The 16,661-nt window shown below is 38.0% G+C and overlaps 1 protein-coding gene across 1 annotated transcript in view; it reads right to left on the reverse strand.

Moving 5' to 3' along the window:
* Positions 1 to 2,187: 2,187 nt before the first annotated feature.
* PKHD1 (PKHD1, fibrocystin/polyductin) overlaps positions 2,188 to 16,661 on the reverse strand; it is a 234,406-nt gene continuing 219,932 nt past the window's right edge. Inside the window, exons 61-65 of the mRNA XM_026040938.1 lie at positions 15,819 to 15,906; positions 10,831 to 10,938; positions 8,312 to 8,467; positions 6,742 to 6,888; positions 2,188 to 2,504 (exon numbers count right to left, since the gene is read on the reverse strand). Coding sequence (XP_025896723.1) covers positions 2,188 to 2,504; positions 6,742 to 6,888; positions 8,312 to 8,467; positions 10,831 to 10,938; positions 15,819 to 15,906 — 816 coding nt within the window. The remainder of the gene's footprint in view (positions 2,505 to 6,741; positions 6,889 to 8,311; positions 8,468 to 10,830; positions 10,939 to 15,818; positions 15,907 to 16,661) is intronic.

Consider the following 16,661-nt stretch of genomic DNA (forward strand, 5'->3'; position numbering starts at 1 on the left):
TTGTGGAATCAGGACCTCAGAGAACAAACCTTTTGACTGGACACTTGTCTCCTTTATTTGCCATTTATACCTCTGATGCTATAGAAATAACTGCTATAATAAATAGGGAACGGGAGTTATACCACATAGAGATGATGAAAGGGTTTATAATCTCATTGCTGTTATTTGGTTTTTCTTTTTTCTTTTTTTTTTTTTTTTTTAATTTTGTCTTAGGCACACTATTCCTTCAACCCAGGCTGTAATTAATTTTACTACATCACCAGTTATCTCTGCTCCCTAACCAGCCTTGTCATTTTAATTTTTCACAGTCTTTCTTTTTTTCTATCCATGTGCCTGCTCCTGTATCTTCGTGAAGTCTCATCAACTCTGGCCCAAAGCCTTAGGCAAATTTGTCTGTAATGCACTCCTCTACTTCAGACATAAGAGGAAAAAATACCACTACCACAAAAGGGTGGGGGAGAAAGAGTAGGGGAGGGGGAAGAAGAAGAGGAAGGAAGAATATCTTTGACCACGGCATTGTCTAGGAATCCAGACAGTCCTGGAGAGCTCAGTTAAAAWTTAGGTATCCTTTCAAACAGACTCTTGCTTAGGATAATAAAGGAACTAAAATGATATTGGAAATGGGGTGACAAGTTATCTCCTCTCCCTACACTAACCTAAACCAAAATCCAATGCAACCCAAAGTCAAGGGAGAAAACTATTCTGTTTGACTAAAATTAAAAATCATAGGAATGTATGTATTAGAAACCTATACACAATAGAAACACAGCGAATCAGTGAGCAGAATATGATTTTACAGTTATTTAGCTTGAGAATGTACACTGTTTTCTTATCAAGGGATATATGAACACACAAATCTACTCACACACAATCCATGCAAAGTTGAAAATAACTGCTGTGCCGGTTACATTGGGAGGATATTGGAGAACTCGAGAGTCAAAAATCGAGGATCTTGAATAGGATCACCAAAACTGCTGGTGGTAAAAAATGTAATGGTATATAGATGCTCCACAGGCTAAGTTTGTATTCTAACTATTGCAAAATAAAGCTTTTGTTTTAGATGCTGTTTTAGATGCATTTACATGGTAGCAATTTTTCAGTTGAAGAAGCTTTTTCTTTTTTTTTTTTCTTTAAATTTAGGTTTCTTACCTTACTTTCCACTATTGGTTCGTCCAGAAACTTCATCTTCCTGCTTGTGTTCTTCAGAGGAATATAAATTTTATCTTATGCCACCAGGGGACCTTGCAACCAAGTATTTTATGATACATAGAGGGCATAATAAAGTTCCTCATCTTTCAGTTCAGTAAAGCAAAGCACAGAGGAATCTTCTGAACAACTGAAGCACATCATTATTATTATTATCACTCGTAAAGTGCAGTCTTCATAACAAGTCAGTGATTTAAAGGTATTAGAAAACAGCAACATGACGGGGGTCCAGCTCAGCAAAACAGTTTAATTAAAAAAAGAAATCTTAAACACAACTTTAATTAAGATAGCCTGGAAGTATTTGCAGAAGTCACAGTGAAATGGAAGGTGAATAAATGTTTCATTTTTTCCCTCAGTAAAGTAAAAAAAAAAATCTTTGCATTGCAARCTAAAGACAAGAGTAGAACAAATAAAAAAACCCTACTTATCACAAGTTATTTTGTGAATATGTATATATATATAAATGTTTGTGTATTTATTATAAATATGTATGTGTATAAAGATATATACACATATACACCTATGAGCACCGCTCTAGCCACTAGAATTAAATCAATGACAAAAAAATAAACCGTGTCAGAGTTTGGGGATAGGAACTCAATCATCTGTAGTATTAGGCTAATCMATCAAATACTTTTGACCTAAACCAGCCAGCACTCCCCAAATGTTTTTTGGAGAGAGTTCTGGAGGTGTCAGAAGCCAAGAACATACTCAACAGGCAACCTGGATATGTCTCTGAGAGAGCTTAGCAGCATGGACATGGCTGGAGTCTTCCTGCTAACTTCATAGACAGGTAACAAGCATAGACACAGTTTTATTTGTATGTGTGCAGCATGACAGGCTGATTTCCAGTGTTAATATGTATGTTTTCTTCTCTGAAACTCTTAAACACTGAGAAGAAAAGAGGCTCTGTTTGGCATTGACTGCACCCCAGGAGAAACCTGCTTTTTGATGTCCCACCACCTCACATCCCTTCTCTGCTCACATCACATCTGCTGCTTCCATGGCAATGTCCTCTGTGGTGTTCTTCTGAAATTTTGGCACCTTTTTGATCTTCTCTCTTTTCTCGTTGTGACCAGATGAAGATTGAGAGGCGTTTTCCCAGCTGGAGAGTGGTGGGACAGTAGGCTGCTGCAGGGCCAGAGAGGCACTAGGAGATGCCCCTCCACGTGGCTGTTGCTGACTGTCATTATGCTGGAAGGCATTTGTCTTTCCATCTGAGCTGGCTTCAAGGAACTGCTGATTCAGCTCCTTTAACTGTCCTTTAGTATCTCCCATTACTCCATTTTCTTCCATATCTGTAAAAGAAAGCTTGTTCTGTACTTTACAATAACTGTAAGACCCTTCCTTTCTTCACCCTTCCTTTCTCTGTTAGCAACTTGAAATGAAAAACTGGTTGTTATTGGAAAAAATATTGTTAGAAGGATCATTTTAACAGGCCCCCAGTTTCAGTTTGGCAAAAAGAGATTGCTAAAACCCAATAACAATAAACTGCTTCCACAAATAAACATACAGCAACCAAAATCTGAAATGGAAACAGCTGCCTTTTTCATACTGATACAAAAATAGCTCCAAAGCATTATTCAATGGTTATCAAACGCTTCAATAAATTCTTAATAATAAAGCGTATAGAATACAGCTGTTTTATAAGCTGTTTATTGCTAGGGCTGATAATCATCTTTAATACTCACTACACATCTATAAATATATCATCCCTCTATAAATCAAGCTCTAATCTAACGCACAGCTTTCTGATGTTTGAAACCTACTCACAGCAGAGGCTGTAACCTGTAATGCTATTTATAAAATGATGCTGGAAATATGCGGAAAAAAATGAAATCGATCTTATGCATTTTTCATGTGGAAATGCAAAATGTTTACATCATAGCAATCCAAAGGGTTATCAAGCACAGAGGCAGAATCACTTGTAGTGTTACGACAGATGGCTTTYGAGTTGACAGCGTGTGCTATCACTTCAGTGCAAGATTGGCAGTCTGCTTCATTTGGATGCTGAAAACATTTATGAAATTCTTGCAGGCATCTCTTCCCTGCCAACCTCAGGAAAAAAAAAAAAGAAAAGATATTGGGATATTGTTAAATTGTTCAAGAAACAAGCCTTGGATGCTTGCTCCAAATCCAGACTGAGTCCTGGTCTACATACCACATCTGTTATTGGATGACACTGGTTTTACAGCCATTCATAAGAATATATTATTGGTCCTTTCCACAAGTGACTCACAGAAAATGTGTTGTTCCACTACTTATTACTGAGCTTTGTCTTTCAAGCTTAACCCTTAGTAATCTGAGTCTTTCTGCCCAATGGCAAGGTCTCAGCAGACTTATCTGCTTAGTCTTTACAAMAGGGACAGTAGAAGAGGCAGCAAAGGGGTCAGATGGTTTTGCAGAGTCTTAGTGGGAAAGCAACATCCTACACATATCTGCAGGCATCTCCCTTGATGCCAGTTGCAACTTTGCTTAGTCGAGCCTGAGACCTGCAGGGTCACCTGGAAGACTATTTTCACTATTATTTGATTAATGAGTATACTATTAGTGTTACTTGAAGAAAGAAGATGTGATTCTGGCAAGGTAGAGGCAAGCCCTGCTTGCCATTTTTTGAGTAAATTACACCTCAAGTTCATCTGCAAAGGATGAATCACCCATGCACCTGGATTGGCTCCATCCTCTACATCATTTGGCCAGCTAGGTGAAAGAGGCTCACATAACATGCATTCATGCATAATCAACATTAACCAGTGTTTTGTGTGACATTAATATCTCCCTTTCTGAAGCTCATTCTATATAAAATATATTCAGGTATTTTATTCTTTCTCTCTTTTCTTTCCTTCTTCTCTCTCTCTCTCTCTCTCTTTTTTTTTTTTTTTTTTTTTTTTTTTTTTTTTTTTTTTTTTTTTTTTTTTTTTTATCAAAGCAATAATTTTTAATTAACTTTAAATGGGAAGTTTGAATTAATTAGCTATGAATCATAATTTTATATGGTAAATATTAGGGAGATTCAAAATTATATTTTTTTTTTTTATTCCTTTCCCTTTTCTATAACTGTTTGACTTTGAACTTTATTTGCAGGCATCGTTTTCCCCTATCTTCATTTCCTTTCTACAATTTCCATATTTCTTTATGCTTGTGCTCACTTCTCCTGGTAAAGAGCTTTTTTTTTCTGACTAGTATGCCTATAGCATTCAATTTCAGAATTGTGCCTTTTGGAAATTCACTGGAAAGTTCTCAGTAAATTTTCAGTAGTCACACATGCTTATGTGCATAATAGTTTTTCTCCTCATGATTGTTTTAGCATTAGGTAACTGGCTTTTTTAAAGTACAAATTACATACACAACTGGCTTTGACTTTCTGCTTTTTACACATAAACAAAATTATCAGGTTCTGATCCCTTATAACAAATTTTCTTTCTTGCAATATAGTTAAGCTTTCTTCATCTTCCAAGATGCCATTTTATGTTGCAAAAAGATAGGTCTTACCAAACAAGTTTGTGTCATTTTTGGAATAGACTAGAATTTGATTTTGCTGATGAGCAGTTTCAACGATGAAATACTGCCTCGGTATTTGTGGAATGTAGCAGTCTACATGCCACATTTTTTCCTATTTGTAATTAAATTGAATAAGCAATATTTTCTCAATAAAACTCACATCAGCAGGATTAAGAACAATCTAACAGATAATTCAGGTAGCAATTATCAATAGGAAATACTTCTACAAGGGTGAGATGATTTGCAATACCAGACACAACCACTGACATGGATGCTATTCTGTGTTTTTATCAGTGATCTGGGATTAAAACAGAATTAAATGATTCTGATGTCAGGTAAGGTAATATCTTGATCCCTTCTCACTTGAAAATTTGGCTGTCTATGCACATGGCTTTCTTCTTCATCTCCATCCTCAGCTATTTGTCCTTAGAAAACCACTGAGGCTCCTAGCTCCATTGGACTATGCACTGTATAAGTACATACCAAACAGAAAAGCTTTCCATTGCGAGTCTAACTGTGATGATTAATAATAAAGACTCTGAACATTTAATTGTTTTAGAAAGGTGGGATTTCTTATGGGGAGAACAACTACAAAGCAGAAGCTAAATAAGAAGACTGTATCTTTGATTGCCTCTCTGTCTCCAAAACCAACAGTACTTTAAATAGTGGGAAATCAAACATTACACGTTTCCAAGTCATATGTATTAAATTCACTTAAGATATTGTTATCCTTGTTTAGATTTGAACATATCGGGGAATCTTTTTGTTTTGCAACTATTCCTAAAAGACTTTAAGTGGCTGGATTTCCTTCTTCTGACAAAAATCTTCCCATGAATTATTTACATGATGCCTCCAATCAACACTATACCTGTCAGCCTCCCCAGCCAAAATGAAAGTTCACTATGTAAAGGTGCCAAGGGAGAATGGCAGTCTCCCACTGMGAGTTTATAGACAGAACTAAGTCAGCACGCATTATGTGTCAGAGCCAACATCAGACGGAATCAGATCCTTTGATCTCAGACCTCCACAGGAAGCTTAGATCTCAGACAAATTAGATAAAAAATGAATTTATAGCAGATATGTATCCTAAGGCACACAGCTGAAYGCTGTATTTTGGAGGAGTACAGCACATATCAAAACACATAAACTGCAGAATTTCCTCTCCCCTTCTCTCTCTGCTTTTGTGATAGATGCTAATGAAAAGAAGATAAAGCTCCAACTATCTTCTTCCTGCCTCTTATGTAATCCACATGCTTTGGGAAGGAGGAGGAAAAAGAAATTCCTGATAGAGGGTAAATGGAGTGTTGAGTGGGGTTATCAGAATGCCCTTAGACATGCACTGTTGCCTGGCAAGACCAAAAAAAAAAAAAAAAAAAAAAAAAAAAAAAAAGAAAGAAAGAAAGAAAGAAAGAAAAAGAAACCATAGGAGCATTTCACACATGCTTCAGTTTTGGGAAGCCAAAGCTTTATGCTACCAGCTGCATGCCCTGGAGCCTGTCTGCTTTTCAGTGACCTCAGAAGAAGTCGTGTTTGATCAGCAGATGATGAAAAGACAAGTCTCGAGGAGGTGTGYGGGAGAGGGTTGTTTGTGAAAGTGACAGTAGGGAGTGAAGGGGGACAGGAAAACGGGGAGAATGGAGCCATTTGGGGGGATCTGGCTCTGAATCACTGCACAGAAAGCAGTGCTTTTCTCACCTCTGCACAGTAACTGACCTTGGTGTGGTCATCCACTGCCTGCAGGATCATCTAGACCCTTGGGAGTATTGCACAGCAGCTATCTCTATGCTAATAATGTGATAGCTCCYGAACATCTGGTTAAAAGAGGTCCTGTTGCTCTCAGGTGCTGTGGATACAATGGGAAGGTCATCTTGCTCCAAAAGCACTAGGTGAACTCACAGACTTGGTGAACTAGAGGCAGGGAAGTTTTGCTGCTGCCTTCAACCAAGCTAGGATTTCACATAATACATCTACAAGGAAAGAAAATACAAAGTAGACAAATATTCAGGAGAAGGACATCTCATTATGCAATCTTACCTCCCTTTGCAGAAATGCCACTTTCCTTCTCTCCCTGATTGCAACAAGGCTGGAGGTGATGAGCTGAACAAGGCCGTGCCCGGACCTGGGGTGCGTTGGYACTCGCTTCTGCCTGCTGCCATCTCTTAGACTGTTCAGCCTTTCTTTCTGCAATAAAGCAAACAGTTGCATCACTCTCAATGCACCCTTGGCACAGCACCAACTACTGCTCTAAGCAGCAATAAATTGCTGGTGAATTACCAGATAATCTAGCATGTGCTCCTTTTGCCCCAAAGGAGAGAGGCTTGTTTTGTGATTATATTCTTTTGTGCTTTTCCACTAGGGATCCCACTTATTCTCTCCAGTAAAAGCTTTCCTTATATTGTCACGAAGTTCACTAATATTAGAGATTTGGACCTCACTGCAGCTAGTGCTCATGGTGCAGTTTATGAGAAGGGCTCTTTAGCTTGGATTTGCAACGTTGGAAGAATCAGTTTAGTGAAACTCTTGAGATGATAGACCTTGGCACTGGTAGGAGATCAGTCCAAAAGACTTTATTAACTGGGATGTGCACTAGCTCTTTCCATATCGATTGCTCGTACCAATAGCTAGGTCTCAACATACCTAGATGACCAGGTTATTGGTAGTTTCCTTCACATCCAGAAGTTCAGTGTGGCAATTTGGGAATCAACCTACAGAGTAGCTATCACCAYATTCTTTTACCTTCAGTCTTTATCTTACACAAAGAGTTTTATGCCTTCCAAATTGGGAAAGCTTCCTTAGACAACTCTGTTTTTAAGGTTTTAATATCTATTTTAAAATAAGTTAGAAGAGGCCCAGATTTGTCTGGGAGAAGAGCTCCAGAGAAGATACTGCCCTCCAATCATCACTTTGATATACATGATGCTGATGATATACTATGGGATGTTAGCATGGCCACACAGCTGCCTCTGTTGTGTTCAAGTTGCAGCTGTGTCTGCTTCCTGGTCAGCACATGAGCTTTGTATTAACTTTACCACAGTAATATATTACTGTGCTACCTGTTAGGAAAACACAGTGGCTGAAAGGGTAATCTTGGCATTTGAAATCTTGGCATTTCCTTCATTTCTTAGTTTCCTAACAACACTATATAAATCAAATTTTCTTCACATTTCAAACATGATTAAAACATTTCACAGTAAGGACTCAGGCATCTGTTATAGGCACACAACCACACAACCCTGAATGAACAATGTCCCTTATTACCAAACTCTGCAGAACTTTCTCTGAGTGTCATGATCTAACCAAACAATTTTCRTAAGACAAATTAAGATGCAAGAAAATGATGAGGCAACCAGAGGAAAGAAGTGAGAGTCATGATAACAGCAGCATGGGAGATATACGACTAGACTAACTGATTGTGAGTCTTACTAAGAGAAACTAGGAAAAAAATCAGGCTATTTTGGGGTAAGGTTTATGAATGATGCTAAAAGCTCTGCTCATCTTACTTTGACATTGTTATTAAATTCAGTTGTGGTCACTCTGGAGATTAACTAAATGGAAGAGATTTACACTCTTCAAGTATAAATTTCCATGGCCATTTCCAACTTACTCTTGCTTTTGCTTTTCTTGAGACAGCAGAATGCCAGAAGACCAAGGAYGAGCACAGATGCTCCTGAACTCAGTATAATAACCATCATGCTGGACTTCTCTTGCAGGAGGACAGGGAAGATGGTAAATGGCTGAGACAGCACAGTAAACTTAGCCCCTGTGAATTCAAATAGCAGAGTTTACTACAAAAGTGAGGACACTAATTTCATAATGAAGACAGCAGTTTATAGCCTTTTAACAATGATATTGCTGTTAAAAGTGTATGCTGGAACATCCCAGAAGTCCATCTATCCCCATATCCAACACTAGCCAATAGTATTTATTTAGGACAGAGTATCGGAAAAAGGCAAAGGTGTAACCATATTTCCCCAGTTTACATTCCCAGCCTTCAGAAATTCCTGAAGCAGAGGCAGTCTCTTTGAACGTAATAATCCTTAACAAAATGTTTTCCATGACTTTGTCCAGCTGATTGCCAAACCCATAAAATACATTTGCAAATCATCTGTGTCTAAGGCCAACAATATCAGGACCAGATCAAACATGTGCACATTCTGCGTAACAAGCCAGAGAAACTGACTGCAGTGAGAATAGTGCAAGTCATGCACTATTGTTAGTCTGAATTTTGTTCATTTGAATGTAAGTTAGGGAGAATCTAGAAACATTCATCAGCATTAAACTTAAGTCCAAGATATGGAAAGCTCTCAGGCCTACAACTTGTTGATATTCTCCATTGTGTTGATAGCAAGTATTATAAACAGTTTGAGTGTCTTCACTGTTAGCACTGCCTTTTCCAGTTTTTAGGTAGTCCCAGGGTGTGGAATCAGCATTCATAATTGATCTAAAAAAATGAACCATGAAAAAGCAGTTTGGCCTATTTCAGCTTGGACCAACAAATGCTCTCCCAAGCTATGCCCAGAAGCAGTCAGGTTTTAGTACAGGTCCTGGACCACTTCCAAAATACATTTTGAACAGAGATGTGTTCTAGAAGGAAAGGAGTTTGATAAAATTGGCCATTGCACTGTCTACAGAATAGTTTGAAGGACATGGATGAGTGCACCAACATATTACCTATCATACCACTTGAACCATACTCAGTCCTGCACCCACGAACCTTGTTTTCAATGGATGTGAATTTCTTTTATTTATTTGTCTTACTCTTTTGATAAAAATTAAAAAGACTTTTTTTTCATCAGTTCTCAAAAATCAGAAACCGTATGGATGGATCAACCCTGATAAGATACCTGTCAATTAAGTATTAATCTAGGATAAGGAGTGAGACCATGCAGTAATGCAATGAATAGTCTACTCTCTCCAGGAATTACCACTGAATGACTTAAGATCATTGCATTCAACATCTGCTGCATGTTCTGAGCTTTCTCCATATCACAAGACGATTAGTAATTATGCCAAGGTATACACAGARAGCAATCACAAGAATGCACCCCAAACAAATATTATTTGATTGTTTAATTTTTGTTTATTTATATTGAATGATAAGCAAATATCTTCTAGAAGAGTCTGGCAGTATAAAAGTCTTTATACTGTCTCCAACACAACTCTCAATTAGAAACAAGTAATAGGGATTTCTTCTTTTTGGTGTATATTTTTATGATACTAAAAGCATTAATTTTCTGATTTACATAGATGATGCCTACACAGATGGATCAGCTGTCTGCACTGCTATCTGCAAACATCTCTTTGCAACACTCTTACTAGCTAAGTGTTTAATGAAAGGGATCTCTATTAGATCAGAGGAAAGAAGATTTTTGACTCCCCTTAAATAACTTTCGGAAACCATTTCATTATGCTGCACTTCCCACTGAAGGGTCTGATCCTTTGAGGTGCTGGCTTTACAACTGCACTCACGGAAGTATCATCAATGTGTGTGTCCAGCTCAACACACAGTCCTTTAAAGGCCCGCCTCCAAGTATCTCCTGCAYGACAATTGTCCCTTTGCAAAACCATAGAAAACTGCATCAGTCAGCCACTTTTGACTTGGAGGGAGAAAGTTTTCTCATTAAAATAAATAAATAAATTATTAATTAATTAATTCTGGGTCTTGACTTAATCCCACGTAAGGAAGGGATTTCTTGGGTCATAAATCCTACCCCATGCTATTGTATGGATCATTTTGGACAATATCATCCACAGACTTATCAAGTTGCATGCAAAAGTAACTTGATTATCTGCTTCCACTATTCCAAAGTATTAAGAGAGATTATTCAGAAGCAAAAGACTCCAAATGTTAGTTGCCTTCTGTAATTTCTAGCCCCTCCTAGCTAGGGAACATAGAATGAAAGAGACACTTTTCTCTGACAGCCTATCTCTGTTCTGACCCATCTTAACTTTTAGGATCTTGAATTATTGGTATAATAATCACCCTGTTTGCCTGGGTGGTGCCAACTTGGACGTGGAACAAAATTCAGGCTATTTACAGGTTTAGCATAGCTCCACTCGCACAAGTAAGGCTTAAAACTTCCTATATAAAGCACAGCATATGAAACACAGAAAACAACCCACCGGGAGGTGATGTGACAGTGAATATGAGGTTCCAGTTTGTGCCTGCTCTGGAGACAGCCAGGTTAGTAAAGCTTGCATATCCATCGATGACCTGTACTTCAGTGATCCCTACAAATAATAATAATAATAATAATAATAATAATAATAATAATAATAATAATAATAATAATAATAATAAATTAACAATTTCCAGATAAGCATACAAGCATGGCCCTAGCCACACTCCTGAAAATATTCAGGAAAATGAGCAAACCAAGAGAGTCTCTGTAACTTCAGTGGGACTTGGAAAGGTCTGAATCCAGTGTCTTGCCTAAATGCAAACTATCAAATCCAGTGTACTGCCTAAATGCAAATTATCTGTCTGATCCCAGAAATTTTACATGGGGCAAGTTCTTCAAAGTTACTTGAACAGCAAATTCCGGATGGAGTGGAGGATCTAACTTTCTGAACCCTGGTTCTCCAAGCTCTCCGGAAAATGGGGTTTATTGTACATATCCGTATCACAGATGTGCAGCATGAATAAAGATGTTAGGAGGATCACACAGAGGTAATGGGAACTATACAGATGCTTTAAAAAATTCCCAGTATTCACTTTCTGATTTCACTCATGTCTTACGTGACTAAGAATGCCACCAAGGAAACAACAAAAAAAAATGCTTAAGAGAGTGTTAGGGAGATATCTAATATTTTTGTACTGAAGGAATGGTCTTTAAAAGCAAACTACACTATTTAAAGGAAAAATGATGACTGTTTTAATCTCCTTCTGATTTACAAGTCTTAGTAATATATAAGTTTATAGCATATAGCTGTCAGAACCTATAAAAAATATCTGTCTATGAAAAGTGTCTGTGGTGACTACCTTGTGATCATACACGAGAGATTTTATCTTAACTGGAAGTATGATGGTGAAATCCCCATGGAGAATATTAAAATAAAACCTAGGACACAGATTCTCTATCATTTTACCTGTTCTTCTGAGCTATTATGGAACACATCCAACATTTACCCCATGTTTTATTTATTTTAACAGGTTCTTTCTAAAATATTTAATTGATTTTGCAATTGGATCTCTGTTTTATTGGATATATCCTTGAACACCAGCCAAGTCTTGCTCTCTAAGCAATGTTGACCAGGTCTGTGATTCATTCAGGCTCTTGGAATGAAAGGGGCAAAATCCTAAAGACTGACAAACTTTCCAAGTGTTGGTTCAGGTGGGGGTAAGAAGTCAGTACTTTCTAGGATGCTGGATTCCATCCAGTGATCGCAAACACAGACACTCCTGCTTTCTCAAAGACAACACATAATAATTATTTTCTTTAGGAAGCAGGTGTCTTGGCAGTTGAGCAGCACAGGTGAAGGTATATAAAGTTTGAAGGTAAGGGGGACATTGATGGTCTTCCATCTCCATACTCAGGATATTGAGCCAACTGGTGAAACAGTAAATATCTCTGTGAGACAACCGTAGTCAGTGTCTTTGCTACCGCAAATGAATAGGTCTGTTCAAAAAGTGGGTACAGAGCTTTGGATTATAGGTCAGATTGAGTGACTCTTTTCTACATCAGTGTTTATCTTCTTACATTAATGTTCCTCTTCTCTATCCAGGAGTGTCTATGGCACCCAGCTCAGGATGAACTGGATTTTCYTTGGACTTTTACTTGTAGGTCTAATTTGTGAAGTATCAGGGATATCAGATATGAATATATGAAAGCTTTCTTACTTGCTAGCTGCAGTGTAGAGACATATAAGGAAAAGCCCAGCTTTCCCACACTTCCCTGGCCTCAGCATAAAAACCCATCTCCTATTAGCCCAACACTTCAGCCACAGTGACTAAGCACTGCTGGCACAGTCCAAATTTTGTTCTAGAAGGGCATAAGGACAGGAATGAGTTGGGCCAGGGAACACAGGACAAATGTATGGCATTTGTTTCACTGCTACCTACAAGCTTGAGAGATACCTTCAGAAGTAACCTGGAGCCCTTACGCTAGCATAATGCTCTCCCAGCTTGACGTGTATCATCATGAGGGAGGCAGAAAGCAAGATCTTTTGCTTTATTTAGGCTGTTAGACATCTAAAGGAGCATTCCTACCTACAGGGTTATCCAAGGCAAATAATTTCTGCCACTGCTGACTTCATTTCTTTYCCCTGCTGGTTGTCTAAATCCATAAGACAAAAAGTAATCAGTGATGGGATCTGGTCTTTGGTGCCAAAGTGACTGGTATGCTCTGGCCTTAAATTCTGCTCTTAAATTCTTACAGCCTCCCAATAGAAGTGGTGCATATAGGTTGCCTAATGAGAGCTCTTCATTGATGACTGGCCTTCAGATTTGTGCCCATAAATGGCTYGCAAGAAATTGTCCTGAGCCAAAACTATACTATATTTAAACAATTTAATAACACAGATAGAGAAGTTACAGTTCCCCTGTCCATGACCCAATAMTGTTAAATTTACTAGTATCCCAGTATTTATGACTGCTTTCTCTATATGCATGCAGCATCTTGCACAACAAACCCCCAAGTTCATTGCGGGTCTCCAGACATGCATCTTATCATAAGACATATAAATAGTCCGTAATTTATACTGTGAAAAAAAAAATGCTGAGGACATAGGAATGTCGATTTCTCTAATGGCTCCATTCTGATCATCCATTTATCTCCTAAGCATATGACCCTCCTCACAGCAGTATCTGCATTGACTACCAAGAGTTTTCTTGGCTCACACACTTACTGTAACACCACTTTTATGGAAAGTCTTGTCAGCTGCGTTCAAATATTTATAATTGTCATTTCTAGTCTATGATGAAGCCTGCAGTACTGTACTGTACTTCTCAACAGAGACTATCTCAGCTTTCAGGCACATATGCTTCAAATCTCAGAATATTACAGATATATATGGGAATCTTCACAAAGATCTCTCAGGCAAGCTGGTATTTAACGCAGAAGCGAGCTAATTTGGAGCTAAACTACTTTCCATGAGGCAGTTTGGCTGCTGTCAGATGAAGCTGCCTCACTATGCTAGACGGGACCCATTTCGATTAAATGCTGCTTTCATATGCTTCAAAAGACGAGTGCAATAAGGACGTTTGTCAAAGGAAAAACTGCAGCAAACTATTACATGCAGAACATCTGTACAACGCAGTTCATTCTTTGCTGGAGTTTATTGACTATTAATTTGATGCATGTATCTTTTAAAGAATGTGAAGTGCATTTCTCTTCTGTGACTTTTCTTTCTTTCTTCTTTTTCTTTTTCTCTCTCACCATCCTTTCTCCCTCTCCCTCTGCATTTCCTTCCTTCCTTCCTTCCTTCCTTCCTTCCTTCCTTCCTTCCTTCCTTCCTTCCTTCCTTCCTTCCTTCCTTCCTTCCTTCCTTCCTTCCTTCNTCCTTCCTTCCTTCCTTCCTTCCTTCCTTCCTTCCTTCCTTCCTTCCTTCCTTCCTTCCTTCCTTCCTTCCTTCCTTCCTTCCTTCCTTCCTTCCCTCTCTCCTTCCTTCCCTCTCTCCTTCCTTCTTTTCTTTCCTTAGCTCTATATTAAATTTCCATTGCAAAAGTCAGATGAAAATAAGTTTCCCCAAAGCAGTTTTTCTTATAAGGCATACACACAATCAATAGGGAGAGGAAAGGAAAAAAAAAAAAAGGCAGGTGGATCTAAGTTTTTAAATTGCCAATTTGCTATTTTCTAACCATCAGAATCAAACAGTTGAAACATCAGCATCAAAGCTCTGGAAAAGAATTGCATAGTCCCAGTACAATTACTATAGGAGAAATATCTGAAGAACAAGCTCTGTCTTAAAGTATTTTTATGGGTTGCTTAATCTGTATAAATGCAATTGTCTTGAAGTGTATACATATTTATATGCAAGGATCTAGAAAAACCTTTGAATAGATCCCAGAATTAGTTTGCATTTTGTGGACACCTAAATTCTCTCTTACATGATACAGGCCACAGGATTTTCCCAGCTGATYATGATAGCTGGTGCAATAATCATCACTCACCTAGACCCACATTTGAAGACATTTGAGACATACTTTCCTGAGAATGCACTAAAAACAATTTTAAAAAAAAATCTGGGCAAGTTTCTAACCTGTAAATCCAGAATTATAGTGGGACAGGAAGAATTTAAAATTAATAGAAGAACAAGCTAAAAGAGTGGGAATCCTAATCTAGAGCATGAACACCAGTTACCTTCCCCAAATGCTAACTTTTTAAGTCAAATTTAATGCACAAATAATCTTCCTGCAAACAAAATATTTTACCTAATAATAGGAAACCTAACTTTTCATTGTGTGCCCTATTTACTGATGCTTAAAGGTCAGAACAAGGGAAKCTGGGATGCTTTGTTTATAATCAATTTCATTTCCACTTTCCAGTTTACAAGCATATGATCATCCTCAGGTTTTGAGTTCAGTGCTGTGCTTAAAAAACGATCTTTATCTAAGCATGTGCATAGTCTCAATAACCTCAAGGGAAATACTCACATGCTTAGAGTTAATCATGAGTTCAGGTCTTTTGATAAATGAGGACCAGAAGGGAAGCATTTAAATCCCCCATGAAAAACATTTTCACATTGAAGTATGCTAATTAAAAACAATAGGCAGTTATTTCTGTTTCTACTTGGCCAGATCATTTGCTGGGACAAACAGATTGTCATTGACTCTGAGGAAATTACCCCAATTAACATGAGCTGAAAATCAGATATCAGGATTTCTAATTCTCCATTCTTTGCCTTTTTGATCCAAGATATACATTTTCAGGATGAACTACTGGATATAGTCCCTTTGTGCTGACGGAGCATGGAAACACCTTGTATAAACTCCTCTTTCTCTAGCATGTGACCGGGCAGTTCACCAAAATCCTTCTAATTCAACCTTCCTTTTTTCAGTCCAAAGAATCACCTTCAAGTCCAACCTTTACCAGAGTGAACCTCAAATTTATCACCATAATTATCCGTGTCTACTTTGATATAACCCTTAATGTAAGAAAATATGTCCAAACCTTTTAGTATAGCCTCCGAGGAGCCCTTGAGGTGAGCTGATACAACCCAGGGCTCTGAGGGCAGCCCCAGTTTGTCAACTCTCTTACCCTGGGAAAAAGAACAAGAGAGAAATCAATCCTCACCAAAAGGAAAGAAATGTTGGATAATTTTAAGCAATTATAATCATCTCTTAATGCACTGACATGCATGTTACATGTTGCAAACAACAAAACATAACCCGCTATCACTCTCTGAGATGAACTTAACCTCAGAAGAATCAGTTCTGGCAACTTCACTCTATTTCAGCACGGTTTGGCAAATTTGGCTGCTTCACTTTAARTACTCAGTGTCCCATTCACATTGCGTATGAGAAGCATTACGAGATAATTTTGACACCACAGCATCAAAGTTCAAGGAAACAGAATGGATTCAGTCTGTCCATTTAGATAAGCTGCAGATTTAAGTTCTTCCTACGCTCACTGAAATAAATTAATTGCGATTCCTAAATATCACCGCTATAATAGCCATGCAGGATCTAGTCCATGTGTGCATGAAAAGTTCAGCATTCAGTTCTTTATTTTTTAAGAGAGTTGCTAACTCTCATCTCTAGAAAAAAAAAATGGAATGTGTGCCTGAAATGGGTGTGAAGTTCAAGGGAGGATGCAGTTGCCTAAATGGAATTTTATGAACCACTTCAGGCACCACAAGCTCCAAKGTTATCTATTAAGTCCGAGGAACAGAGATTGAATACAATATCTACCAAAGTAAGATTCTAACTCTCACAAGATGCAGAAGGAAGCTCAAAAATATGGACAGGATCTAGAAGATAAGGTATGTGCCAGTGCCACTGACTACTTATTTAC

This window comes from Nothoprocta perdicaria, unplaced genomic scaffold (genome assembly GCF_003342845.1).
Source record: "Nothoprocta perdicaria isolate Ctin4 unplaced genomic scaffold, notPer1 scaffold_101, whole genome shotgun sequence".
Classification (NCBI taxonomy): domain Eukaryota; kingdom Metazoa; phylum Chordata; class Aves; order Tinamiformes; family Tinamidae; genus Nothoprocta; species Nothoprocta perdicaria.